General features: G+C 51.4%; 2 protein-coding genes and 4 non-coding genes across 8 annotated transcripts; 4 read left to right on the top strand and 2 right to left on the bottom strand.

Moving 5' to 3' along the window:
* The first annotated feature begins 3,981 nt into the window (after window positions 1-3,981).
* Window positions 3,982-5,233, top strand: LOC123943153 (uncharacterized protein DDB_G0271670-like). Its single transcript, XM_046007080.1, has 2 exons — window positions 3,982-4,328; window positions 5,083-5,233. Exons 1-2 carry the CDS (start codon window positions 4,028-4,030, stop codon window positions 5,112-5,114), a joined length of 333 nt encoding a protein of 110 aa, XP_045863036.1. The 5' UTR covers window positions 3,982-4,027; the 3' UTR covers window positions 5,115-5,233.
* A 4,725-nt stretch (window positions 5,234-9,958) lies between these two features.
* Window positions 9,959-10,122, bottom strand: LOC123945015. Its single transcript, XR_006818938.1, has one exon. It is a non-coding gene; the product is annotated as a U1 spliceosomal RNA (small nuclear RNA).
* A 3,156-nt stretch (window positions 10,123-13,278) lies between these two features.
* Window positions 13,279-16,823, top strand: LOC123944254 (translation initiation factor IF-2-like). 3 transcript variants are annotated; one of them, XM_046009190.1, is made up of 3 exons: window positions 13,279-14,710; window positions 15,593-15,708; window positions 16,243-16,823. In XM_046009190.1, exon 1 carries the CDS (start codon window positions 13,686-13,688, stop codon window positions 14,607-14,609), a length of 924 nt encoding a protein of 307 aa, XP_045865146.1. In that variant the 5' UTR covers window positions 13,279-13,685; the 3' UTR covers window positions 14,610-14,710; window positions 15,593-15,708; window positions 16,243-16,823. The 3 variants fall into 3 exon arrangements, with proteins under 3 accessions (XP_045865146.1, XP_045865145.1, XP_045865144.1); XM_046009189.1 differs by having other exon boundaries at window positions 15,621-16,823; XM_046009188.1 differs by having other exon boundaries at window positions 15,593-16,823.
* On the top strand, window positions 13,893-13,982 carry TRNAY-GUA. Its single transcript is given in 2 exon segments — window positions 13,893-13,929; window positions 13,947-13,982. It is a non-coding gene; the product is annotated as a tRNA-Tyr (tRNA).
* A 1,187-nt stretch (window positions 16,824-18,010) lies between the features above and the next one.
* Window positions 18,011-18,174, bottom strand: LOC123945004. The gene has a single exon (XR_006818927.1). It is a non-coding gene; the product is annotated as a U1 spliceosomal RNA (small nuclear RNA).
* Window positions 18,175-22,659: 4,485 nt separating this feature from the next.
* LOC123944992 lies at window positions 22,660-22,823 on the top strand. The gene has a single exon (XR_006818916.1). It is a non-coding gene; the product is annotated as a U1 spliceosomal RNA (small nuclear RNA).
* The last annotated feature ends 4,110 nt before the right edge of the window (window positions 22,824-26,933 follow it).

Genomic DNA, 26,933 nt, shown 5'->3' with positions numbered 1-26,933 from the left:
CAGGTAAAAATTGAAGTGGAGGGGAAATCAGTTGATTTTTTGGTGGACACGGGAGCCCAATTTTCATCATTACTTAAACCTATGGGAAAACTATCTGGAGAAGAAGTTTGGGTACAAGGAGCAAATGGCACAGAGAGACATAAATGGACAACAGAAAGGACTTTAAATTTGGCCTCGGAATAGTTAAACATCGATTTTTGGTCCTCCCTAATGCCCCATATAACTTGATGGGAAGAGATCTCCTCCATAAGTTAAGAGCTGGCATTCAGTTCTCAGAAGGAGACATGACTGTAACCTTGAGACAACCCACTGTACAGGTGTTTATGGCAGCAGTAGATGAATACCTCCTTTACAAGCCAGTCTCAAATCCAGAGGAGACAAACGGGGAGCCTTCTCCAAATCCTACAGGTCAAGTTTCCCGAGGTCTGGGCAGAAGGGAAGCCCCCTGGCTTGGCCAAGGAACAACCTCCAGTGGTGGTACAATTAAAGACAACAGCTACGGCTATTCACGTTTGGCAGTACCCCCTTCCCCGGGAAGCAAAGGAAGGGATCAGAAAACACATTCACCGCCTCCGAGGAGATGGGATCCTAGTTCCTTGCAAATCTCCATGGAACACACCTTTGCTGCCCATCAAAAAGGCCGAGACTGGGGAGTACCAACCTGTTCAGGACTTGCGGGAAGTTAACAAATGGGTTGAAGATATCCACCTGACAGTGCCTAACCCCTATACCCTACTCTCCCTCCTGGGCCCCAAAAGAACTGTGTATACAGTCTTAGATCTTAAAGATGCATTTTTCTGTATACCTTTAGCAAAGGAATCTCAGCCCCTTTTTGCTTTTGAGTGGTCCGACCCACAGAAAGGGTTTCAAGGCCAACTCACCTGGACAAGACTTCCCCAAGGATTCAAGAATTCACCCACCATTTTTGATGAGGCCCTACATGAGGATTTGCGTGAGTACAGAGTCTCCAACCCAGGAGTCACTCTGTTACAGTATGTTGATGACTTGCTGATAGCCGCTGAGGACTATGAGTCATGCTTGCGGGGGACAAGAGCTCTCTTACAGACTCTGCAGGAAAAAGGGTATTGGGTGTCAGCAAAGAAAGCACAGCTCTGTAAGAGCCATGCCACTTATCTAGGCTTTGCTCTTCATGAGGGAGTGCGATCACTGTCTGAGTCCAGAAAACAGGTGATCACCCGATACCCCCGCCCCACCACGCCCCGACAAGTGAGGGAATTTCTTGGGACAGTGGGCTACTGTAGGCTGTGGATACCGTGGTTTGCAGAGATTGCCTGACCTCTCTACAAACTGGCAAAAGGGGGGCTCACTATGATAGAGTGGATAGCTGGTGCAGAAGGAGCATTTTGGGAATTACAAGCAGACTTACTACGTGCTCCAGCATTGGCCATCCCAGATGTTACCAAGCCCTTCCACTTGTATGTGGATGAAAAGGCAGGGGTAGCCAAGGGAGTTTTGACTCAGACCCTGGGGCCTTGGAAAAGGCCAGTAGCCTATCTTAGCAAGAAACTAGATCCAGTAGCAGCTGGGTTTCCCCCTTGCCTCCGCATAATTGCTGCCACGGCCCTCCTGGTCAAGGATGCAAGTAAATTGACTTGGGGTTAAAATCTCATTTTGACCACCACACACGCAATCGAGGGCCTTCTCCGGACTCCACCAGGCCGATGGATGACAAATGCCCGAGTGACGGGTTATCAGGCCCTCCTCCTCAATGAACCAAGAGTGACCTTCCGACCCCCCGCAGTGCTAAATCCAGCCATGCTGCTGCCAGAGGAGCTGGCTGAGAACCCACACTACTGCGGGGAGGTCCTAACCCAAGTTGCAGGAATAAGGCCGGATCTCAGAGACATTCCCCTCCCGGATGCCGAGATGATTCTGTTCACAGATGGGAGTAGCTACATGGTCAATGGAAAGAGGTATGCGGGGGCTGTGGTAGTTTCTCCTAGGCAGAGACTCTGGACAGCAGCCCTGCCACATGGAACTTCGGCACAAAAAGCGGAACTGATTGCACTCACTAAGGCACTGCAGATGGCCAAAGGTAAAACCGCCAACATCTATACAGACAGCAGGTGTGCCTTTGCTACTCTCCATATACATGGGGCTATTTATAAAGAAAGGGGCCTATTAACAGCAGAAGGAAAAGGAATTAAAAACAGAGGAGAAATATTGGCTCTCCTCCAGGCTATCTGGGACCCAAAAGAGGTGGCTGTTATGCATTGCCCGGGACACCAAAAGGGAATTGATCTGATCTCAAAAGGAAACCAATTAGCAGATCAAGCCACTAAGCAAGCAGCACGAGAAACAGTGCAAGAACTGGTTACACTCCCGGCTCCAGCCCTACCAGAAAAAAACCGAATTATTCAGAAGAAGATTTAAGGTATTTACAGAAATGGGTTAAATTGGACTATGAAGGGGACTGGGCTAAGACTGAAGCAGGAAAAATAATTCTTCCTCGAAGACTAGGTAAGAAGTTAGTAGAACAGATACATCAGGGTACTCATTTGGGGATACGCAAACTCAAGGAGCTTATAGGCAAGCAGTACCAGGTTTCTAAATTAGGGTGTATGGTACAGGATGTAGTCGATAGATGTGCTCAATGCCAGGCAGTTAATGTGGGAAGAACGAAAATGGGAAGAGGGAAAAGAGAAAGAGGTAAGGAACCAGGAATTTATTGGGAAATAGATTTTACAGAAATGAAACCTGGAAAATATGGGCACAAGTACATGTTAGTTTTGTAGATACTTTTTCAGGCTGGGTAGAGGCTTTTCCCGCCAAACATGAGATGGCAGGAGTGGTAACCAAAAAGCTACTAGAAGAAATAATTCCTAGGTTTGGGCTGTCTTGGGTCAGACAATGGCCCTGCATTTGTGAGTTCAGTCTCACAGGCATTGGCCAAGGCCATGCGCACTAATTGGAAATTCCATTGTGCCTACTGGCCTCAGAGTTCCCGGCAAGTAGAGAGAATGAACCGGACTCTTAAAGAGACCTTGACAAAACTAATTCTGGAGACTGGCGGTGGATGGGTGGATCTCCTTCCTTTTGCCCTCCTCAGGGCACGATGTACACCCTATTTAAGCAAGGTGACCCCATTTGAAATAATGTTTGGGAGACCCCCCCCCATCCTCGACTACAAGAGGTTGCATTAGCGGAAATGACTGACCAATCTGTACTCCAGTCACTGCAGGCATTACAGTCTATCTTAAAAAAAGCCCACTCAGGGATCCGGATTGCCCACACTGGGACGGAGACGGAGGTAGAACCACATCCTTACCAACCCGGGGACTTGGTTTGGATACGTCGCTATCAAGTGGGAAACTTGGAGCCTCACTGGAAGGGACCATTTACTGTTATCTTGACCACCCCCATGGCAGTAAAAGTAGAAGGCATTAGGGCCTGGATTCATGCGGGTCATGTCAAACGAGCCGAGGACGAGGACACTCCCCAGAGATGGAAGCTGCAGGCGACAGACCCCGCTGACCATGGACTAAAGCTAAGGCTAAAAAAACTGTGAATTTATTGTTGCTCCTATTGTTTCCTGTTTATGAAATGTATAGGTGGGAAATTAGATGAACGGAAATAGGAAAAAAAATGGAAAAGGTTATACAAAATGTTGAATGGCTAACTCAACAGCCAACTGTACACTACTGTTACTTTTTGGCCCCAATATTACATGCTCAAAATAACCCCCTTACAATAGGAGAACATAGAACTGGCTGAAAAAAAAAAGTCAAGGATTTGACTAATTTCCAAAGAAAAAGGGGGAATGTAGGAGCCTGGTTAGCAAAAGGAAGTTACTTGCAAACCCCAGATATAGGGATATACGGCCAGATAGCCGTATTCAATCAGAGGGGTGTGCATATATTAACTGTGGTAGGTTGAAATCCGATTGGCCACCTGTGAGTGGGCCGGCTCAACCACAACTATAAAAGATGGTCTGTGCGGCTGGAGGGAGGAGGTTTTTTTTTTAAGTAAGAGCAGCAGCGGCAGCGGGGCCACTGCAAGCCGCCCCATGCAGCAGAGCAGCAGCAGCAGCAGCAGCAGCAGCAGCAGCAGCAGCAGCGGCAGCGGCAGCAGCAGCAGCAGCAGCAGCAGCAGCAGCAGCGGCAGCAGCACCACCTCGAGCAGCACCATCCAGAGCAGCAGCAGCAGCAGCGCCACCGCGAGAGACGCCGCCCTGAGCCCGAGCATCAGCAGCAGCAACAGCAGCAGCGCTGCCGCAAGCAGCCACGCCGCCTCGGGCAGTGCTGCCACCAGGAGCAGCCTCTCAGGAGCCAATGGGGCAGCCTCGCCGGGAGTGGTCCTGTGGTATGGTGAGGGTGGGGCAGGGAGCCTCCAGGAGGGACCCCAGTGACTGGGAGGCGGTGGTCCCCAGCAAGGCTCGGGCACCTACCGGTCAGTTTGGTTTCTAATGCAGTTTGGTTACTAATGCAGTTTGGTTTCTTTTTTTTTTTTTTTTTAAAGATTTTATTTATCTATTTGACAGAGAGAGAGATCACAAGTAGACAGAGAGGCAGGCAGAGAGAGAGGAGGAAGCAGGCTCCCTGCAGAGCAGAGAGCCCGATGCGGGGCTCGATCCCAGGACCCTGAGATCATGACCTGAGCCGAAGGCAGCGACTTAATCCACTGAGCCACCCAGGCACCCCTGCAGTTTGGTTTCTAATGCAGTTTGGTTTCTGATGCAGTTTGGTTTTTGATGCAGTTTGGTTTGATGCAGTTCGACGCATGGCACGAAATAAAGCTTTGCTTGATTTTCGCTTTGTGTCAGTCTCGTTCCTTTGATCATGGACCCTAACAGACTCCTCTAGCACTGTTGGGTCCATCAAAAATTGGGTACCCCAATAATGGGTCCGTGATTAAAGGAGGGAGACTGATACAAAGCAAAGGTCAAGCAAAGCTTTATTTTGCACCAAGCATCAAGAATCAGACCGGCGGTCAAACAGACTGGTCTGGTCGCCCCTTACACAGGACGACCCCTCCCTGCTTTCCAGACTAAATAGAGCAAAGGCCATGTGGTTGGGCCTGGCCACACACAGGTGGTTAACTGAATCACAATTCACCCCACAGTAGCCACGGAAACTAGCCCATCACCTTGGTAGCGAGGAGATAGTATGCACCCCCACTGACTGAATGTCTCCACCAGGCCTTACCCACCCTTGTACTTGGACTTTGTTACCTGGGACTGGTTTCCAGGACTTGTTAAGTACGTTCCCCTGGGGGTGGGTGTTAGGGTCCGTGATCAAAGGAACGAGACTGACACAAAGCGAAAATCAAGCAAAGTTTTATTTCGCGCCATGCATCAGAAACCAAACTACATTAGAAACCAAACTGCATTAGAAACCAAACCGACTGGTAGGTGCCCGAGTCTTGCTGGGGACCACCACCTCCCAGTCGCTGGGGTCCCCCCTGGAGGCTCCCTGCCTCACCCTCACTGTACCACAGACCCACTCCCGGCATGGCTGCACCGTTGGCTCTTGAGAGGCTGCTCCTGATGGCAGCGCTGCCTGAGGCGGCGTAGCTGCTTGCGGTGGTGCTGCTGCTGATACTCTGGCTCAGGGTGGCGTCGCTCGTGGCATCGCAGTGGCGCCGCTGCCGCTGCCGCTCTGGGCGGTGCCGCTCGCTGTGGCGCCGCTGCCACTGCTGCTCTGGGCGGTGCCGCTCACTGTGGCGCCGCTGCCGCTGCTGCTCTGGGCAGTGCACGGGGACGATGCTGCTCGCTGTGGCGCTGCTGCCACTGCTGCTCGCGGTGGTGCACGGGGCGGCACCACTCGTGTTACAGCTCAAGGCGGCCCCGCCGCTGCTGCTGCTCTGGTGCACGAGGCGGTGCCGCTCGCTGTGGCGCCGCTGCCGCTGCTGCTCTGGGCGGTGCACGGGGCGATGCCGCTGGCTGTGGCGCCACTGCTGCTGCTCGCGGTGGTGCATGGGGCAGCGCCGCTCATGTTACAGCTCAAGGTGGCGCCGCTGCCGCTGCTGCTCTGGTGCACAAGGCGGTGCCACTTGCTGTGGTGCTGCTGCCGCTGCTGCTCTGGGCGGTGCACTGGGCAGTGCACGGGGCGGCACCGCTCATGTTACAGCGCCGCTCATGTTACAGCTCGCGGTGGTGCAGGGCTCTTGCTAAAAAAAAAAAAAAAAAAAAACCCTCCCCCATCCAGCCTCACAGACCATCTTTTATAGAGGTGGCTGAGCCCCGCCCACACACAGGTGGCCAATCGGATTTCAACCTACCACAGTTAATATATGCACACCCCTCTGACTGAATATGGCTATCTGGCCTGGCCCGCCCCTATATCCGGGGTTTACAGTTCCTCTGCCTAATCAGGCCCCTACAGTGGGGGTGGGGGTGGGGGTTGGCGTCAATCCAAGTCTTACAACAAAATGACCGTTCAACTGGGGTGGGGCTGCTCCGGCTGAACAGGCCCTTACAGCACCACCTTTACTCTCCTGACAAAATAAGTGGAAATGTTTCTCAATGTTATGCCCAGATAATGGGTCCGTGATTAAAGGAGCGAGACTGATATAAGGTGAAGGCCAAGCATCAAGAATCTAACCGAACATTCGGGGTCGCACCTCTTATAAGAGAGGGTGACCCTTCTCTGTTTCACAGACTAGCTTTTAAGGGCAAAGGCCATGTGGTTGGGCCTGGCCACGCACAGGTGACCAATTGAATTACAATTCACCCTAGTAGACATTAGAACCAGCCTGTTACACCTTGATTAGGATTGGCACCAAAAAGGCTCCCAGAGGGCGGGGGTCCCTACTCCTTGGTAACCAGGGAGACAGTATGCACCCCCACTGATTGCATGTCTCCACCTGGCCTGACCCACCCTTGCATCTGGGCTTTGTTACCTGGAGCTGGTTTCTGGGAATTGTCTCCAAGTAAATCCCCTGGGGGAAGCGGAGCAGGGACAATTTCTAAATAGGTCCTTACACTCAAAATCTGGAAAAAGGGGCACCTGGGTGGCTCAGTCAGTTAAATGTCTGCTGCTTAGGTCATAATCCCAGGGTCCTGGGATCAAGTTCCGCATCCAGCTATCTGCTCAGAGGGGTGCCTGCTTCTCTCTCTACCTCTGCCTGCTTGTGCTCTCTCTCTCTGGCAAATAAATAAATAAAATCTTTTTTAAAACCCTGGAAAAAGTGGGTGGAATGATGATAGCGGATTTCATTTCTTTAAAATACTTTGTCCTGGGGCGCCTGGGTGGCTCAGTGGGTTGGAGCCTCTGCCTTTGGCTCAGATCATGATCCCAGGGTCCTGGGATCGAGCCCCACATCGGGCTCTCTGCTCAGCAGGGAGCCTGCTTCCCCCTCTCTCTCTGCCTGCCTCTCTGCCTATTTGTGATCTCTCTCTGTTAAATAAATAATATAATAAAAGCTTTAAAAAAAATACTTTGTCCTAGGGGTACCTGGGTGGCTCAGAGCCTTCGGCTCAGGTCATGATCCCCGGGATCCTGGGATCGAGCCCTGCATCCGGCTCTCTGGGCAACAGGGAGCCTGCTTCCTCCTCTCTCTCTCTGCCTGCCTCTGCCTGCTGTGATCTCTCTCTCTGTCAAATATATAAATAAAATCTTTAAAAAATAAAATAAATACTTTGTCCTAGGAATCAAACGACAGGATCTAGGAAGTGTTGTCAGTGGTATTGCCTGTTCTGTAAACGTGGAAACCTACTGTCTACAATACCTGAATGGTATTGGTCCACCAAATTTAATTTTTTTTTTTTTTGGTAGACTGGTTTACTGCAAAATTGGATGACTTTGAGATTGTAACTTTGTAACACTTTGTAGCCTTTAGCTGACAACACGTCCCAAATAGTTTACTTCAGTTTCACGATTATTTCAATATGTTTGCTGAGGCCTTATATCCCTTTGAAGCAAGGGATTGTAACAAAGCCAAAGTGTCCATTTCACATTGGCCTATAGTTTGGAAGCCTACCAGCGAATCATCTACTTATTGAATTATAGATCCCTCTAGGTGGGACATATTTCTCTAAGCGTTCTTATAAATGACTACAGAAAATACGAAAGCCCTGATTTTTCCTTGAGAAAAATCCTCTCCATAAAGATGGGATTCCACAAGGAAAAGCCAAAAGAATTTAGACTTGGTCACCAGAGGGACAAAACAACAAGCAGAACATAGATCAACTACAGAAATAAGTTTTGCAGATGACTGTACTTAAGGCCAAGGTAATAATTCATAGTCTGTCCTTATGTGAGAAAGAGATTACTTAAGAGAAAGACCTACCTCCTGCAAGATATCTGGCTTCCTATATTTTTCCACCCTCATAGCTCATACTGTCCCTTGTGGTGTCTCTCTAGATCACATGGGGTACACAAATGTGGGGCAACGTTTTGGTAGAAAGCAGTGGCTTGGGCAGTTGAAGAATTCACCCGAGCAGAACAAAGGAGAGAGAAGTTTATGGAATAAACCACAAGGGAGTGGAGGGCAGGAGAGTGAGGAGACAGTGTCTGTGAGGAGACAGTGGGTGGGGGCTGTTTTCGAAAGGGGTAAGGTGAAGAAATATAGGTAATATATGGAATTTCCCCCTTTTTTTGGTAACTGTGCCTGGTTGTTAAGTAGCCTACTGGTTAGTTAGGGCCTACAGATATTTTTGGGTGGGTCGCCTGATGGGCTTTCTATTCCTCCAGGGGGGTCACTGTGGGCCCTTTCTACATTCCATCACTCAAGCCTGTTTGCCTGAAAGTGGCACCTACATTCCTAACAAGACTTTAAAGCATATATTACCCATTCTTGAATTTTTAAAAAATATTTTATTTATTTGACAGAGAGAAATCACAACCAGGCAGAGACGCAGGCAGAGAGAGAGGAGGAAGCAGGCTCCCCGCGGAGCAGAGAGCCCAATGCGGGGCTCGATCCCAGGACCCCGGGACCATGACCAGAGCTGAAGGCAGAGGCCTTAACCCACTGAGCCACCCAGGCGCCCCTATTACCCATTCTTACTCAGTATCTTAATATTGGAGAGGGTCAGAAATATATGAAGGAGCAAGGGAGACTTTTTTTGTTTTGTTTTGTTTATCTTTAAAGATTTTATTTGAAAAAGAGTGAAAGTACACTAAGAGAGGCAGGGATGCAGAGGGAGCAGGAGGTTCCTCAACCATAGGGAAGCACAACGGGAGATCCATCCCAGGACCCTGGGCTCCAGATCTGAGCTGAGAGCAGACCCTTAACGACTGAGCCACCCAGGCACCCGATTCTTTTTTCTTTAAGTAATTCGGCATCTCTTACCTGTGGTGTGGCCACAAGACTTTTTACCTGATTCAGTCAAATCAAGAACCGCCAGACCAGTCCCATTTTCAACGCCAGATTGCTCCTGCCAACTCTGTGAATGCGCTCTGCAGAGGGGAAAAGAAAAGAAGCAGTTTTGTGACAAAAGCGTTAAACCAGACAGCAGTGCGATGCTGGATCCCGGCCTATCTTCCTCTCGCTGCTGGGAAGAAATTCTCACGCCCCACGTGAAGAGCAAATCTGCATCCGTATCAAGGGCCTCCCATTCCTCCCCAGCCACCTGTTACCGGGCCAGCGTGGGTGTGGGATTCTCAGTGGGTGAGCGACCTTCCGGAGGATAGTCCTTTATTGTCTTCCCCACCTTCAAGGTAGAGCCAGCTCCCCGGCTGCGAGAACCTAGCCGCCTACCTCCCTCCTAGCTTCCCTTCCCTTAAGAACAGGCCACCACCCCGCGTTGGCTGGAGAGAGCTCGGCTCTCAGCTCGAAATACGGAGACAGGGGTACCCTAGGGTGGGTGATTAAGCGTCCACCCTCGGATCCGACTTCTGATGACGGAGGCTCGGGCTCGTTGGTCGGCTACAGCATCCCAGCTGTCTCAGTGCTTGTATAGTTCCTTCCCTCCCTCAAGTACAAACAGCACAAGGAGGAAGTAAAAAAAAAAAAAAAAAAAACAAGAAAAGACGCTCTTTTTTTCAACAAGCAAAACCAGGGGAAAGCGCGAACGCAGTCCCCCACTACCACAAATTATGCAGTCGAGTTTCCCACATTTGGGGAAATCGCAGGGGTCAGCACATCCGGAGTGCAATGGATAAGCCTCGCCCTGGGAAAACCACCTTCGTGATCATGGTATCTCCCCTGCCAGGTAAGTATGAGCTGCTCTCCGCGCCCCCTCACACACCCTCGCGCCCCACCCGCTCCTTACACACGGTCACTTCCCTCCCGCCGCCCCCGCGACCCCCGCCCCACGCACCACCCCCGCCGCCCCCTCGCCCACCCGCACAACCGCGGCGGGCGCCTTCGTCGGGCCCCACGCGGGGCCGGCCGCCTCGGGCGCGGCGGGCCCGGCAGTCTCCGCGCGCCTGCTCCTCTGCATACGCCACGCCCTTGTCGTGACGTCCCCGAGCCCTGTCGCCCGCTCTGGGACAGCGGATGTCCTCGGCCCCGCCCAGGCCGTGGATGCCTGGGCGGGGGGCGGGCGCCGAGGGTGTCCGCACCTGGAGGGGAGACACGAGAACGCGGGGTCTCCCGGAGCCCAGCGGAGTCAGCGGGTTTGGTGGTGGCTCAAGACTCGGATTTGGTCTCGCCTTCCTTTCCGCGAAAAGAAAATTTCAGCCCCTTTTTGTCCTTGCCTGTTCGAGACTCATTTTCAGACCGAGTCGAAAACTCAGGAGAGGCCTTTCTGACGGTCGACGTTAAGGGCGAAGCCGCCCCAATAAGATGGGGCACTGGCAGTGTTTCTTTCTGGGGTCTTCCCAAGTTTCACTCGGCGCCCGAACATGCAGTCAGTCGCCTGATCCAGGAACGCGGGAGGGAAGGAAAAGTGTCCTGCTGAGTTTTGAAGAAAGCACAGGAAGCAAAGCGCTCAGCGGTGCCTTTCGGCCGGCAGCTTGTCGGGGGTCCCCGGGGAGCCCCGGCGGTCCCGCCCCGCAGCCCCCGCGCAGGCTGGCCCCGCCCAGTGCCCTCTGGTCCTTTCCCACTCGGACTCTGTCAAAGATGAACGCAGCAGACGACAGCTACAGTGGTGAAAAAAGATCTTCCTCAGGAACTGCTGACAGGAGGGGGAAGAGCTGAGCTCCACTCGCATCTGTGCGACCTGGACGTTGGACGGGAAGAATGAGACGAAGGGGGCCCGGGACCGTCGGAGAAGTGAAAAGTGACCCCGGGTCGTTCAGTAGGACCGCTGTTGGGCAGTTGTGTGTGTTAGCTGACAGCTGAACTGACAGGTTAGGGGGCTACGGTCCCACAGAGACTGGGACATAGGCCCCAGCCTTCAGCATTACAGCTCAAAGGAATGGCTCTCAGGCCTTGAGAAGGATCCTTTGGAGTCCTAACAGACCCATGGTCACAACTGCAAGCGCTTTTTAATGAATGCCCAAAGAGGGACGCCTGGGTGGCTCAGTCGGTTGGGCGTCTGCTCTGGCTCAGGTCATGATCCCAGGCTCCTGGGATGGTGGGGTCCAGCATTGGGCTGCTTGCTTGGCGGGGAGGCTGCTTCTCCCTCTGCCTGCTGCTCCCCCTGCTTGTGCTCGCTCACTCTCTTAAATAAATGAAGTCCTTAAAAGAAAGAAAGAAAGAAAGAAAGAAAGAATATATATAGTAATAAAGAGAGGTTGGGGGCCCGTGTGTCAGATGTCTACTTTCTCAGGCGGGAGGTCACTCTTAGGGACAGAACCTTATGTTGCTGGAAGCTATGCTAGAGCCTGGTCAGATCTCAGGAAAGGAAACGGTTTGGAGGGGTTGTTATGGGCGGAGAGTTCTACAGTTCTCAACTGAAGAGACCCTATTCTGTGATTAACCAAGGTAACTCTGCACCTCCCCCTGGCTGAACCCTGGCTCCTGGCCCCTCCTTGTGCAGTCTCATTGCCTCTTCGAGGACCTGGAGAGTTTGTCCGTTCAACCACCCCAGGCTGAGTATATATGCACACTTCGGGAATGGGTGACAAAAGACAAAAAGGCCTCTGGGCACTCCTCTGTTGTAGGAGGGGCAGAGGGAGTGGGAGAATACTAACAACGGACACAATAGGTACTTAAGTACTCTGGTAGGTGTTAGGAGCTGAAAAAAGAAAGCATTAAGGAGGGAGAGGGGCTGTGGAGTGGAGTTCGGGGCACAGGCAGTGAGGTGGATTGGGTGGTCAGAAGAGGCTATGTTGAGGAGGTGCTCTGTGAGCAAAGGCTGGGAGGAGGTGAGGGAGTGGGTCATGGGCTATCTAGGGAAAAGCATCCAGAACACTGGGTCATGGGCTATCTAGGGAAAAGCATCCAGAACACAGAGGTCAGCTAGAGCAAAGGCCCAGGTAGGACTGTGTGTGAATAGCAAGGAGGCCCTGTGTCTAGAGCAACATTGAGGGCTTGTAGAAAATTAAGTCAGAGAGGTGACTAGGTGAGAGTAAGACCATGAGGGTCTTAAAGATCATTGTGGGACTACCTTTCTATGGCTTTTGGGGGGGGGGGGCGGGGATTAAGAGAGAGCAAGAGAGCAGGGAGGGGAGCGGCAGTGGGAGAAGGAGAAAGAGAAGAATAAGCAGGTTCCAAGCCCAGTGCGGAGCCGGTCCTGGGGTTCGATCTCACAACCCTGAGATCATGACCGGAGCTGACATCAAGAATCAGACACTCAACCCGCTGAGCCACTCAGGTGCCCTTTGGTGGATATTTGTATTTGCCCTTGGAATTCAGCTACCTGGATGTTCTAGCACTGCTTTAACCAGCTGTTGGTGTCTCAGCTAAGAAGGCCCGGCTCCGTTTGGCTCGGAAATCCACCACAGGTACTTAACTGCTGCTGAGATCACCTTGGGTACAGCGGACAGACGCTCTTGACTTGGACTTCCACCTCTGGTAGTGCCATCTGTAGTCCCTCTCAGGTGTGAGGCTTCCCTGGCCGGGTCCATTCCCCTGCGGGGCCTTTCCTCAGAACGGACCAGCCCGGCAGCTCCGGCGACCACAGCACTCCGCGATGATCATTAAGACTGGCAATCTGAGTGAACCAAAAGGTTGGTTGGTTGGTTTGCTCTGTGTTTGTTTGTTTAAGTAAGATCTCCCCCCGGGGCTTATTACTTTAAAATCTAAAAAAAAAAAAAAAAAAAGGAAGCTCTTACACCCAGTGGGTGGGGGGTGTGGTGTGTGTGGGGAGTCGAACTCACAACCCTGAGATCAAGAGCTACATGCTCTACCGACTGAGCCAGCCAAGGTACCCCTAAGCTGAAAGGTTTTTGAGCAGAGGAGTGGCTTGATCTGAATCCTCCCCCTCCCACTCCTCTTGACACCGGGGGCCGGGGGGCGGGGAGTGTAATAATGAATTAAATTAAAAAAAAAAAAAAAATCTGGCTGCAAGGGTAAAAGCAGGGAAGTTCGGAGACCTGCGGAACCCGAACAGAGATGATCTTGGCTGCGAACGCCGGCATCATCTGCCGCACCACCAGCAAGTGTCATTTTGGCCCAAGGGTTATTTTGGCCTGAAGGCGCCCACAAACCAGCAGGTAGCTGGGCGGTTCGAAGCCGCCTACCTGGTGCTCAATCCAGTGGGGTCCCCTCCTCCGCTCCGCAAGGCCTTGGTCGCCCAGCCCGTGCGTGGAGTTCGCCAACGCCCCTCCTCCCCCTCTTTCCCGCTCCCGGGCCACGGACCCTGGTGGCCCCACCTGTAGAAGGGGGGCGCCGGGAGGGCACCTGAGGCCACGGGGGAGAGCACGCGCCCAGGCGTCTCGGCCGCCGCCCCCGGGATGCTGCTCCCCCCACCCCGCCCCGGGCGGCCGCCGAGCGCAGGGGACTCGCTGCCCCGGGCGGAACGGGCGCTGCGGCCGCGGGGACTCGGCTCTTCTTTGGGATGGCTTCGGAGCGCGTCAGGACCCGCTGGACGTCCCGCACGGCCGCGCCGTGGCCTCCGTCATTTCGAGAAAAAGCCCGGCCCGGGGCCCGCCAGCGGGCAGCCTTCGATAGCTCAGCTGGCAGAGCGGAGGACTGTAGGGCGGAGAGGCGTGGACATCCTTAGGTCGCTGGTTCGACTCCGGCTCGAAGGACGCGCCCGATGCTTTTGCGCGGCCGGGGAAGACACCGCCCCCTCGCGCCCGGCCCAGGCAGGCCCCCCGGCGGCCCCCCGGCGTCCTTGCCCTCCCAGCCGGAGGCGGGAAGCCCTTCCGGACCCCCCGCCTCCTCGGCTGCGGGGGTGCCGCCGCCCCGGGAGCATCCCGGGCCTTCCTGCCGCCGTGGCGCTCCGGGTCCGCGCGGCTGCAGCCTCGGCTCGGCGCCGCCCGGTCCCACGCCCTCGGCGCTGGTTTGCTCCCCGCGACTCCGGCTCCGCACCAGCAGGTGGCCGGAGAGGGTCTGCCTCCCGCCAGCCCGCGCGGCTGACAAGCGGACGGACCCTCCCACGGGGCAGGGAGCACCGCGGCTTCCTTCAGGACAACTGTCCCTCTCGAGCTGGGGCCGTCTCCTGCCCGGCCTCGGGGGACGGTCACTGCTTCTGTCTCTCCCAGCCGCCGTCTGTCTGTCTGTCTCCTTCCCTGTCTTTCAGGTGGTGTAGAAACATCCAGACTTACGGCGCCAGAAGAGCCTCTTCGCGGACCCGCTTACTCTGCTCGTGGGACAGAACTGTCACCCTGAGGTTTTCCAAGCCATCGCCGGTCGTGCGCTTGCTTCGAGGCTGACGTTGGCAGGAGCGAAGTGCCGCAGGGGCCTGACCAGTGTGGCTGAGAACGTCGGAGGCGCCTTCAGGGTTCCGTCCGTGCGAGGACCGGCCGCGGCCCGGGTACGCTTCCGTTTTCCCGCGCCTTTGCACCTGCTCTCGCAGCCCGGCGTGGGGTGGGGCGGGGGTGGCGTGTGGGGAGGGTGGGGGGCAGGTGCTCCTGCGGAGGGAGCGCGGACCGCTCACACTCGGTACAAGCCTCCTCCCTATTGCGCTGGGGGTGCGGTAAACCCCTCACGCCGATTCTCCGATTCTCTGGCTACACCCGATGGAGGGAGGTAGAAACAGAGGAGATATTTCCATCCTGCCCGCTTTCTGGCCACTAACCGCAGGGGTCTCCATCTGTAGGAAGGGATGGGGGGAGGAGTGAGATCGGCGGCCACAGCACAGACTTAGAGCTCAGACAGAGCCCGAGAGAGGCGGGGCAATGAGGGCTGAAGGCAGGGCGCAGGAGAGTGGCGGTAGGGGTGGGGTGGGGCGTGGGCTGCTGCCCAGCGTGGACCCGCACGCACGTTCACCTCCTTGGCCCTCTTGCGGGTTCTGAACAGCTGGCTGACTTAGCGCCGGGCCTGCAGGCTAGATTGGCAGGGCCTGAAGAGCCAGATCGTGAGGCCCAGCCAGAGGGCGCCGCGGAGAACATGGGCTTCACCTTGGAGCCAGAGCCAGGTTGCTGGGGGGAGGAGTGTGGGTGCAGAGAACTCCAGAGAATGGTCCTCCCCGTTCTCCTCCTTCCTGCGGGAAGGAGACTCCAGAGACTCGAAGCACAGGTGGAGCGCATCCCAGAGGGGACTCCAATGGGACTCCAAGGGGAGTGTGGCCCTTGGGAACCTCGGGGACCCAGCCACTGCCATCCCTGACCTCGGAGCCCACGGGCTCCTTTTCGCCGTTGCTTCTGCCTCTCAGACTGAAGGCTGCGTTTCCCCACACGTCTTCCTCTCCTGGCAGGCTCCTCTTGGTTCTCTCCCCAACCCAGTCTCAGTCCCACTGTGCCACTGCTGACTGAGATGGACTGAGCCATACTTTCCACGGGCTCAGGAGGGCCTGCCAGGGAAGCCCAACAGGTGAAGACCTTCAGGAAGATGTGATTGCTTTGAAGCCACAGAGAAACCCCAGCCTCCAAGGTCCTACCTACAGAGACCAGCAGACAGGAGCCAAGGAGAACACCTTAAGACCTTCACTGGATGTGGCCCCTGATGGGATGTGGAGGGGTGGCATCCCTGGGGACCTAGCTTTGGTGCTTTGGGGAAAGAGCAGGGAGAGGGGTGGGGGTGGGGGAGCAGTGGGTTTTGGTGACCAGCCAATGCAAGCCTGGGCCCCAGCATGGCCGACCCTTCCCGGCTGGGGTGTCATGGAGAGCAGCAGGGGGCTTCCAAGGTGCTGCCCCCCCCCCCCCCAGCCTTACAAGTGCAGAGGTGCCTGCTACCCAGTCAGGCAGTGGCGGCACTCAGTCGAGGGAAGGCACCTGTGGCTTGCTGGGCCTCTGTGGGACTCTCAGTGGGTGGGGGGAGTGGTCTTTGGCTTGTTGGAATGCAGGGGAGCCGGGGCAGGGAGTCCATCCCGGGCACTGGCGTTCGCTTCTCTCCCTCTGACTCCAGGGCCTCTCCGGGAAGTCCAGAGAATCTTATCCCGTTTCAGGAGTCCAGGTAAGTGGGCAAGGGAGGGTCCAAGGAGCCACGCCACCAGCATGGCCCTCACGGCTGGGTCTGCACCGGCCTCGTCAAGCCCCGGAACGCGTAGCTGTGCCAAAAAGTAGAGCAACGTGCGGTGACCGACATAGACGTGTCAGGCACACGAGGGCCAGTTTGAAAGGCTTCCCACTGGCCAAATCAAGGTAAGGATAATAATGCATTATAATCTGTGGAATAAAATAGGCGCCGGGACACACCAGTATCCGTGATCACGAAGCACCAGATCTTGGTCTTCAAATAAATAAAAGAAAAGTAAAAGGAACCCGAGCTTCTTGGAGACCCACCTAGCTGCCTCTTTGGGTCTTCATTTTACTACGTGGTCTCCTATGTACATGTAAAAATCTGTACGCTTGCCTCCTCTTCTTCTGTTGTTTGTTTGTTTTTTTCAATGCCTTAAGATTTTATTTATTTAACGTAGAGAGAGCACAAGCTGGGGGAGTAGCAGGCAGAGGGAGAAGCAGGCTCCCCACTGAACAAGGAGGCCGACGGAGAACTCAATCCAGGGCCCTGGGATCATGACCTGAGCTGAAGGCACACTGTGGACTGAGTCACCCAGTCCCGCCTCCTGTTATTCTGTTTTATGTCCATTTAATTTTCAGGTCCTGTGGAGACCCCAAAAGGATAGAAATAAAGTCCGTGTCCTCTAATGTTTGATCCGGGTGAAGCAATGGATGAACAAGAGAGGCAGGCATGTGACAGATAGAAGGTGCTAACTCCTGACTCAACCTCTCTCTGATGTCTGTAAAATGATCCCATGCTTCTCTCATGTGAGAAGGGGCTGGAAGATTGGATGCTGAGGGTGTAGACTAGAGGATCCGGATCTCCCTGAGCCCGGGGACTGTTTCGTACAGCTCTTTGAAGGGCTCCGGCAAATGATGTTCAGAGGTACTACTGATGAAACGGGACAGGGAGTGCTTCCCAATCTGTGATTTCTCTGTAGGAAGGAGAGTGTTGGTCATCTTACCCTGACTCAGAGCTAGAATCCAGAACCCGCTTGGAATCCACTTTTTTAAGCCTGAGATCCATAAGTGAATTCATTCAGTATGTTGAAAGCCTTTTATAGGGCCATGGGCTATTCTAGGCAAGTGTGCATGGAGCGTCAACAAAATAGACCAGAATCCCAGCCCTGGGGGACTCACATCCCAGGAGGGTAAAATTAGACAAGTAAAATATATACTGTGTTAGATCAGTGCTTCTCAAACTTTATTGCTTCTAGGACCGAATGGGACTCTCGTTAAGCCGCTGATTATGATGGGTGGATGATGTCAAGGTGAGGCCTCAGATGCTGCCTCCTTGTTTGGGGGAGAGGGAGAATCTTAGGCTCCACGGAAACCCTGAGATCACGACCTGAACTGAACTGAAAAGCAAGAGTCTGACCTGACGCTTGACTCCTGGCACCACCCAGGAGTCCCTAGGGCGGGGCATTTCTCCGCCCGGCGCCCAGAGGACCAGAGAGTGCCGAAAACGCTGGAGGATGGGCCACTCTAAAGAAGGTGACAAATGCTTGCAACTAACTCGACAAAGAAAGTTGGCATGGCACTGGAAAGGGGGTCTTTCTAACAGGAAAGAAACCACCCCGAGCAAAACACACAGGCTGCAAACAGTGAACAGTGAAAATACTTGCGGCGCAGACGGAAGAGTCTGGAAAAACCTGTCTTTAGAACACCAGAAACGTCAGGGGAAAGCGCGAACGCAGTCCCCCACTACCACAAATTATGCAGTCGAGTTTCCCACATTTGGGGAAATCGCAGGGGTCAGCACATCCGGAGTGCAATGGATAAGCCTCGCCCTGGGAAAACCACCTTCGTGATCATGGTATCTCCCCTGCCAGGTAAGTATGAGCTGCTCTCCGCGCCCCCTCACACACCCTCGCGCCCCACCCGCTCCTTACACACGGTCACTTCCCTCCCGCCGCCCCCGCGACCCCCGCCCCACGCACCACCCCCGCCGCCCCCTCGCCCACCCGCACAACCGCGGCGGGCGCCTTCGTCGGGCCCCACGCGGGGCCGGCGGGCTCGGGCGCGGCGGGCCCGGCAGTCTCCGCGCGCCTGCTCCTCTGCATACGCCACGCCCTTGTCGTGACGTCTCGGTGCTGGTCTTTTCGCAGGGCTTAGGGGAATGAAAATAGACCCCGCAGGAGAGATCTGCTGTGTTTTTTCTAGTTAAAATGAACTGAATTTTTTCGTTGTGGGTCCCCCCCCCCAAAGTAGTCTGTACAGCTACCCGCAGGCGCATGCTTTACTCTCCGCGCCAGGTAGACGCCCCACATTAGCGTGTAGTTTCAGATTAGATTTAGGCGTTTCATTCTCTCACCATCTTTTTCGAAACCCTTCCCCACAGAGAAATCACAGTCTTTGGGCTATTCAAGTCCTCCAGGGGTTTCTGCTTTTACGTTTTCTTTGGCTGACCCGTGGTCTGAAGCAGGTTGGGACGATCTGCTTGACTTGATAGTTTCCCAAGGTATGCCATGTGAACTATGTTAAGTGAAAAAGATGAAGTCCAAAAATAAATGTAGTATGCTCCCGTTTGTCAAGCAAAAATGTGAAAACAAGAAAAGTAAACAAAAAGAAACACAAAACCAATAAATAAACCAGAAGTGGTGATAGTATGGGGGGGGGGGGCGGCGCTGCGAACGGAAGGAGAGAGTGATGCTTTACTGGGTCACCTTCTTTGTAATTCAGAGTTTTGGAACTCTATTAATGTTTTCCATATGTTATTAAATTGCAGTGGGGAAATCTCTAAAGTTGAATATGAGCATAACTGAACTTAACTATCTTAGATGAATGGTGTAATCACACTGAAATAAACAGAAATAACCAAGTGAAATGACTTTTGGACATAATTCATTGACTATAAACATCTTCAAGTCCAAGGACAAGAAGTGCAAACAAATACTGAACTGTCCCATGGTAGGTTTGTATTTCATAGCTACCTGGTTGTAATAATTCTGTACTAATGTTGCATGTATTGTAGGTTGAGTTAAGGAGTAAATGGATGTTAGGGAGTCAGGGTCCTCCCTGCTGAAGAAAAGAGATACAAATATGGAATGATGGAGGGCAAAAGGGGAACCATGTGTGTTCAAGTGAAAGTCGGAATTGAAGGTATCGGTATGGGCTCATTATTTTTAAGAGATACAGATACGTGTAGGAAACATGTGTTTTTTTACCTCTGTCCACTGAAGGGGACTAGAAGCAAAGACAGTAGCATTAAGTATACCTACTACCATGATACTGCTTTCTAAATGCCATTCTCCACTGAAAAGAACCAGGCCTCTTCGGAGAAATATTTAGATAATTTTCAGGAGTCAAGAAAGGTACAAAATGGCCCTGGAACCTCTTGTGCCAAAAGATAAGGAAATGCTCCCAAAATTTTATGGACATGTCAAAAGTATACAGTAGCCACCCTGCACTTGATCTTAGCCCAAAGGCCAAGCAGCAATCCACAGTAGCCCCCCTAAAAGGGGCTTTCATTGAACATCAAAATAAATTTTAAAACAGTTATGGGTTACAAACAACTGAAGAGAATAACAACCATGAGTTTATATTGACAGTACATAGGGAAGGAGGCAAAGTTCTTTCTTACAATACAATGTCAACTAATAAATGAATGAGTGATAGAATTAGAAGATCAACAGTTGTCAATTATGATTCAGGAGTCCTCAATGGATGCTAAAAATTCTTGTCAGGAGGGGCGCCTGGGTGGTTCAGTTGGTTAAGGGTCTGACTCTTGGTTTTGGCTCACATCATGATCTCATGGGTGTTGATATCGAACCCCCCCCCCCCACTGCTTCCCCTCCTCCTCCCTCCCCCCAGCTGGCTCCCACACTCAGTGGGAAGTCTGCCTGAAGATTCTCTTCCTCTGCCCCTCCCACGACTTGCCTGAGGTGGCCAAACAGACCCCCCTTGCTGAGTGGGGAGCCCACTGGGAGGCTCAATCCCAGGACCCTGAGGGGGTTATCTTTAGCTGATACTTAATGGACAGGGCCACCCAGGCACCCCTGAGTAATCAATGTTAATACTACCAGTAATTGAACAAACTGAGTCAAGTGCCTCCGAATGTGATGCCCAGAGGAGGACACTATGTTAATTTGCTAGGTCTGTCATAAAAAGTACCACAAATAAGATGGCTCACAAGAACAGAAATGTGTTCTCTCACAGTTCTGGAAGCTAGAGGTCCAAGGGCAAGTTTCCTGCAGTCTCTCTGAGACTTTGCATAGAACCTTTCCTTGCCATCTCCTAGTTTCCTGTGGTGACAGTCAGTCCTCGGCTTGCAGCCACATTACTACCATCGCTGCTTCTGTTATCAGATACTGTTCTGTGCGCAACTATCTTTACATGGCATTTTCCTCTCATAAGGAAAACAGTCACATTGGATCAGGGCCTACTCTAGTGACCTCACCTTAACTGGATGGTACCCGCAAAGATGATATTTCCACATAGGGTCACATTCATAGGTACTGGGGTTGAGGACTTCAACATATTTGGGGGAGGGACATGAGACAACCCATAACAGATACAATATCATTTATGTGGTGTTCATGTCAAAGGGCGCCTGGGTGGCTCAGTTGGTTAAGCGTCTGCCTTTGGCTTAGGTCATCATTTCAGGGTGCTGGGATCAAACCCCTCATCGGGCTCCCTGCTCATAGAAGTAACTAAGTAAGTAAATATATAAACAAGTAAAATCTTTTTTTTTTTTTTTTTACGATTTTATTTATTTATTTGACAGAGAGAGATCACAAGCAGGCAGAGAGAGAGAGAGAGCGAGCGAGCGGGAGCTGGATGTGGGGCTCGATCCCAGGACCCTGGGATCACGACCTGAGCCGAAGGCAGAGGCTTCACCCACTGAGCCACCCGGGCACCCCGTAAACTTTTTTTAAAATTTATTTTTATTTTATTTATTTTTTTAAAAGATTTTATTTATTTATTTGACAGGCAGAGATCACAGGTAGGTAGAGAGACAGGCAGACAGAGAGGAAGGGAAGCAGGCTCCCCGCTGAACAGAGAGCCCGATGCGGGGCTCGATCCCAGGACCCTGGGATCATGACCTGAGCCGAAGGCAGAGGCTTCACCCACTGAGCCACCCAGGCGCCCCGTAAACTCTCTCTTTTTTTTTTTTTTTTTTAATAAGTAAAATCTTAAAAAAAAAATGCATACCTGAATGTACTTATGCGGAAACATAGGACAACTCAAAACTGAAGGATAGTCTACAAAATAACTGGCCTGTTGCCTTCAAAAATGCCTACATAATGAAATGCAAAGAATATTGGGACAACTGATGGAAATGGAGTAACTCCTGTAGAATAATAATATTGTAACGGCGTGAATTTCTTAATTTTGATAATTTTCCTTTTTTCAATTAAAAAAAAAAAATGTTTCCTTGGATCTTTATGCTGCTAGAACCTCAGGGAAGTCTTTGCTAACCCTATAATCTCTAGTCCTGTCTCTTGCCTTGCTTCGTTCCTGAGCAGCAGTCACCCAGGGACATACAACAGTTGAATCATTTTGGTCATATCTGGAAAGGATATTGACACTTACCTCCACTTGATATCCAGATAGGATCTCCTTGTATAGAAGAAGGAAAGGTAAATCTAGACAGCCTGAAAGAGGTAAGCTCACCCTGCAGGATGGAAATGTGACATTTCTTTTCCTTTGGTTTTCAGAGACTATTCAACACCGTCCCCAGTCCACGCATCTACTCTACGATGGCCTCCTTGCCCTGATGCTTTCTGTTCGAATGTTATTTCACTGTTGCAAGATTAGGTTACCACGTAATCTGAAAGGTCATAATGGGGGTTAAATAATCTTATGTTAAATTGGTGACAAAACTCCCATCTTAGTATTTAACGTTTAGTTGACTCTCCGTTGCTATTGCGTATAATTTTTGCTGAAAGGAAGGTGAGGCCAAGCCCGAGCCCTAACCACTCCCCGTGGGGCCGTCAACTTCTGGGCGCCTCGGGACCCGTCTTCTCTGGTCTCCCAGGTCCTGACACCCTCGGCGCTCGCCCCCCCGCCCAGGCATCCACGGCCTCGGCGGGGCCGAGGACATCCGCTGTCCCGGAGCTGGCGACAGGGCTCGGGGACGTCACGACAAGGGCGTGGCGTATGCAGAGGAGCAGGCGCGCGGAGACTGCCGGGCCCGCCGCGCCCGAGCCCGCCGGCCCCGCGTGGGGCCCGACGAAGGCGCCCGCCGCGGTTGTGCGGGTGGGCGAGGGGGCGGCGGGGGTGGTGCGTGGGGCGGGGGTCGCGGGGGCGGCGGGAGGGAAGTGACCGTGTGTAAGGAGCGGGTGGGGCGCGAGGGTGTGTGAGGGGGCGCGGAGAGCAGCTCATACTTACCTGGCAGGGGAGATACCATGATCACGAAGGTGGTTTTCCCAGGGCGAGGCTTATCCATTGCACTCCGGATGTGCTGACCCCTGCGATTTCCCCAAATGTGGGAAACTCGACTGCATAATTTGTGGTAGTGGGGGACTGCGTTCGCGCTTTCCCCTGGTTTCTTTGTAGTGTAACGGCAGGTGGTATTAGCGTGTCTATGGCTTTGTTTCTCCTTTAGTTCGTAACTTTGAGGTCTCGGCAGTGTGTTTTGCCCCTGAGGGTTGTCCTTGGGCAGGAAGTTTACTCTTTTCTCGTTTCGCTTTTTTTGTGTGTCCGTTTTCCCTTTGTGTTTCTGTCAGATGAGTAGACAGTGTCTCCAAAACAAAAAAATACGCAAGTAAGTACCTTTGTGCGTATGAGTTTTGGCTTTGCTTTGAGGTGTGAGCAGGAGTTCTGAGCTTGGAGTTTATAAATGCTTTCTGACCGTGGTTTTTAGATTGGGAAGTCTGAAACGAAGTTTTAGGTTGTTTATACAACAGAAGATATGTCATAGTATTGAAATCCGTTTTGTGTGTGTGGAGTTGAGGTAGGTGTACCATCTGTCTCAGGTAGTTCCATACAGAGATGGTGTGCAAGCTAAGTTTTGCTTGGGGTGTGTGTGTGGTGGTTTTTTTGTTTGTTTTTTTTTTTTAAATAAATTTTATTTATTTATTTAATTAATTAATTTATTTTATTTATTTATTTGACAGACGGAGACCACAAGTATTTATTTATTTATTTAATTTATTTATTATATTTATTTATTATATTTATTTATTTATTTTATTTATTTATTTGACAGACGGAGACCACAAGTAGGCAGAGAGAGAGAGAGGGAAGCAGGCTCCCCGCCGGTCAGACAGCCCGATGCAGGGCTGGATCCCAGGACCCTGGGATCATGACCTGAGCCGAAGGCAGAGGCTTTAACCCACTGAGCCACCCAGGCGCCCCAGCTTGGTGTTTTTTATAAGGCCTTGAACCACTCTAATTCCGCTAAAGCAGTTTTCCTCTTAAACCAGCCAGACTTGTCTTACTAATACTTTAAACTCTGTTTAACGTGTAGTGCCTCTCTTCAAAAAGACCACCTTGAGCTCAACTTCTATAGTTTTGCTACAGAACGTTAATATTGTATAAGCTTTTCCAAACCAGGGGCAGACATCTTGCCCAGGCTATAAGCCTCACTGGGCCTGACCCTCTTTTTCTTCCTTCCTTTCGAAATTTTAATTCAACTAACATATAATGCATTATTGGTTTCAGAGGTGCAGGTCTGTGCTTCATCAGTCATATATAATAGCCAGCGCTCATTACATCACATGCCCTCCTATGTCCAACCTCCAGTTACCCTATCCCGCCACCCTCCTTCTTTCCAGCAACCCTCAATTTGCTTCCTATGATTAAGTCTCTTTTGGTTTGTCTCTCTGGTTTCATCTTGTTTTATGTTTTCCTCTCTTCCTCCTCCTATCCTGTTTTGCTTCTTAAATTCCATGTATCAGTGACATCATATAATTGTCTTTCTCTGATTGACTTATTTCACTTAGCATAATACCCTCTAGTCCTGTCCATGTCGTTGCAAATGGCAAGATTTCACTTATTTATTAAAGATTTTATTTATTTATTTGACAGATATCACAAGTAGGCAGAGCGGCAGGCAGAGAGCGAGAGAGAGAAAGGAGGAAGCAGGCTCCCTGCTAGCAGAGAGCCCCGTGTGGGGCTCAATGCCAGGACCCTGGGATCATGACCTGAGTCAAAGGCAGAGGCTTTAACCCACTGAGCCACGCAGGCGCCCCAAGATTTCTTTTTTGTGTAATATCCCTGTGTGCACACGCGTGTGTGTGTTTGTGTACATACCACATCTTCTCTATCCATTCGACACCTGGGCTCTTTCCATCGTTTGGCTATTGTGGACATCGCTGCTATAAACGGGGTGCAGGTGCCCCTTCGGATGACTACATTTGTATCTTTGGGACAAATACCCAGTAGTGCAATTGCCGTGACCCACTTTCCTTTGCAATTTCCTCTCTTGCCATCTCACCCTCACTGCAAAAACCCCACAACCTTCATTCCCCTGCCCACCCTGTTCACACCCTGGGTCATTCCCACTGCCTAGATTGCTCTCTCCCTCTCAGAGCATAAAGTGTCCCCTGTGGCAGACACTATACTACCCGTGCAGGGCTTTGTCTGTGCTCCTGGGCGTCCTCCTGTTTGTCCTTCGTGCCCCCAGGCATACGACAACGGCCAATAAATGCTTAATGAATGCCCCAGCACAAGAGCAGTGAAACCACGGCAATTATCAGGAACTAGCAGTGAACTATGGAACGTTTCAATTGTTCTGGAGGTACAAAGTAGAACCTCTCCTAAAGTATGGCCTTGAGGGAGTAACATATGCTCTTTATCTTGCGCTTTGTGAGAATGCCCTTGCATAGAGCAGTCAGCTCATTTATATGTGTTCCTTAAGCACCCTCCCACATATGCTCTAATATGTAACTGCTGCTTCCAAGTCTACCCCGCCCCAACACACATTGTGAAAATGTAAAAATGTAAACCAGGCACCAAGGGATGGGGGCACTCTCCTACCCTCTTCCCCCAAAAGACCTCCTTGGTACAGATTAGCTGATGGCTATGTGGAACACCATATACAGCTTTTTGCCCTGCACTTGCTATTTCTTTCAATTTTTTAAAAAAAAAAAAATTTTATTCATTTACTTGAGAGACACAGTGAGGGAGAGAGCACAAGCAGGGGGTGGGGAGAGGGAGAAGCAGGTTCCCCAATGAGAAGGGAGCCCGGATGTGAGGCTTGATTCCAGGACCCCGGAACCACGACCTGAGCCAAAGGCAGACGCTCAACCGACTGAGCCCCCCAGGCGCCCGTGTACTTACTATTTCTCAGCATTCACACAGCATCATCACATTTCCAAAGCACTGTACCAATGTTTATTAATCCTCACAACACCCCTGTGAGGTAGGTCAGGATGTCCTTTGTAGTAGAGAAACTGAGGCAGACAGAGGTCAAGCGAACCTGCCTGAGGCCACAGGGGCAGCCAGTGAAGGGACTGCACCCGAATCTAGAAGCTAGGGCTCTCTGTCCCACGTTCACCCACTGGAGAGCATCGCATAGGCGTATTTTCACCAGTGAAGGAGACACGAAGGAGGACAAAACACGGAGATTTCTCAGGCAACAGAAAAATCAAGTTCAAATGGCATCGGGGAACATCATCAATGAAAGAAACATTAACCAGCACACCAGTAAGGCAACAGAACATGCAAGGCTGGAATCACGGTGACTACTCTTTTAAGACCTAGACCAGGGTTTGGGAAAATGTAAACGAGGCGTGACCAACCCAAATACCTGTGGTTTCCAACTGCAAGAGAAGTTAGTGAAAAAAATCAAACCACACAACCCAATTTTAAATGAGAAATAACTTGATGTTAATTTACATTAAAAAGGCCAATAATACCCTTTTTTGTACTCAATTTATTTCAAATCTTCCAATTTCTCCCCCACCGACAAATGCTGTTCTCTACAGCACTCTCTCTCTCCACACACCAAGTTATACACCAGCGTAACAATCGAGTGGGCTCAATGGCACAGCCCATGGTTCACTGGCTGAGCCAGAGATGGACGTCAGGAAAGCGTAACAGACCATTCTGTCTGCTCCTGTATTTCAGAAATGTCTGCCTCTAACCTGCCTCTGCCCAGGTCCAGCTTCTATGAAAGTCTAAACGCACACAGAGAAGCAGTTCATTCTTTTGTAAAGGGACTGGTGAACTTGGTTCAATATGCTGTTTAAAAAAAAGAAAAACGACAAACGAAGACCTACACTGTAAAGCGTAATAAAGGAGTAGATTTATTACAGCTACTCCACATTTTAGAGTGATACAATGACCACAGAGTTAAAAACTATCACTGTTATCACTGTTTATTTGATAATAGTTGGTTTAGTCTACAAGTTTAAGGCAAACATACTAATGCATTTGCTTTTCATCAGAAATCATACTTATAAAGATTACATAAAATCTGTCCCAAAACTTCTAAGAAATGTCCATTAATTAAAAATAAGTCTGATTAAGATGCTTTACCAGGATACATGAATGAACTAAGGTGGTACACAATGTTTTTTAAAAACAAAATTCAAAAAAAGGTAATGGCAATCTTTATCTCGTTTGAGCAATGTATTTTTAAAAGGGTTAAACTTCAGAAAATACTTAAAAGTTAAGTAAGACTGGCAGCCATAAGGAATACTATTCATG

Source organism: Meles meles, chromosome 6 (assembly GCF_922984935.1).
Source record: "Meles meles chromosome 6, mMelMel3.1 paternal haplotype, whole genome shotgun sequence".
Taxonomy (NCBI): Eukaryota; Metazoa; Chordata; class Mammalia; order Carnivora; family Mustelidae; genus Meles; species Meles meles.
The sequence above is the reverse complement of the archived record's forward strand: the minus strand, read 5'-3'. Positions and strand labels throughout refer to the sequence as shown.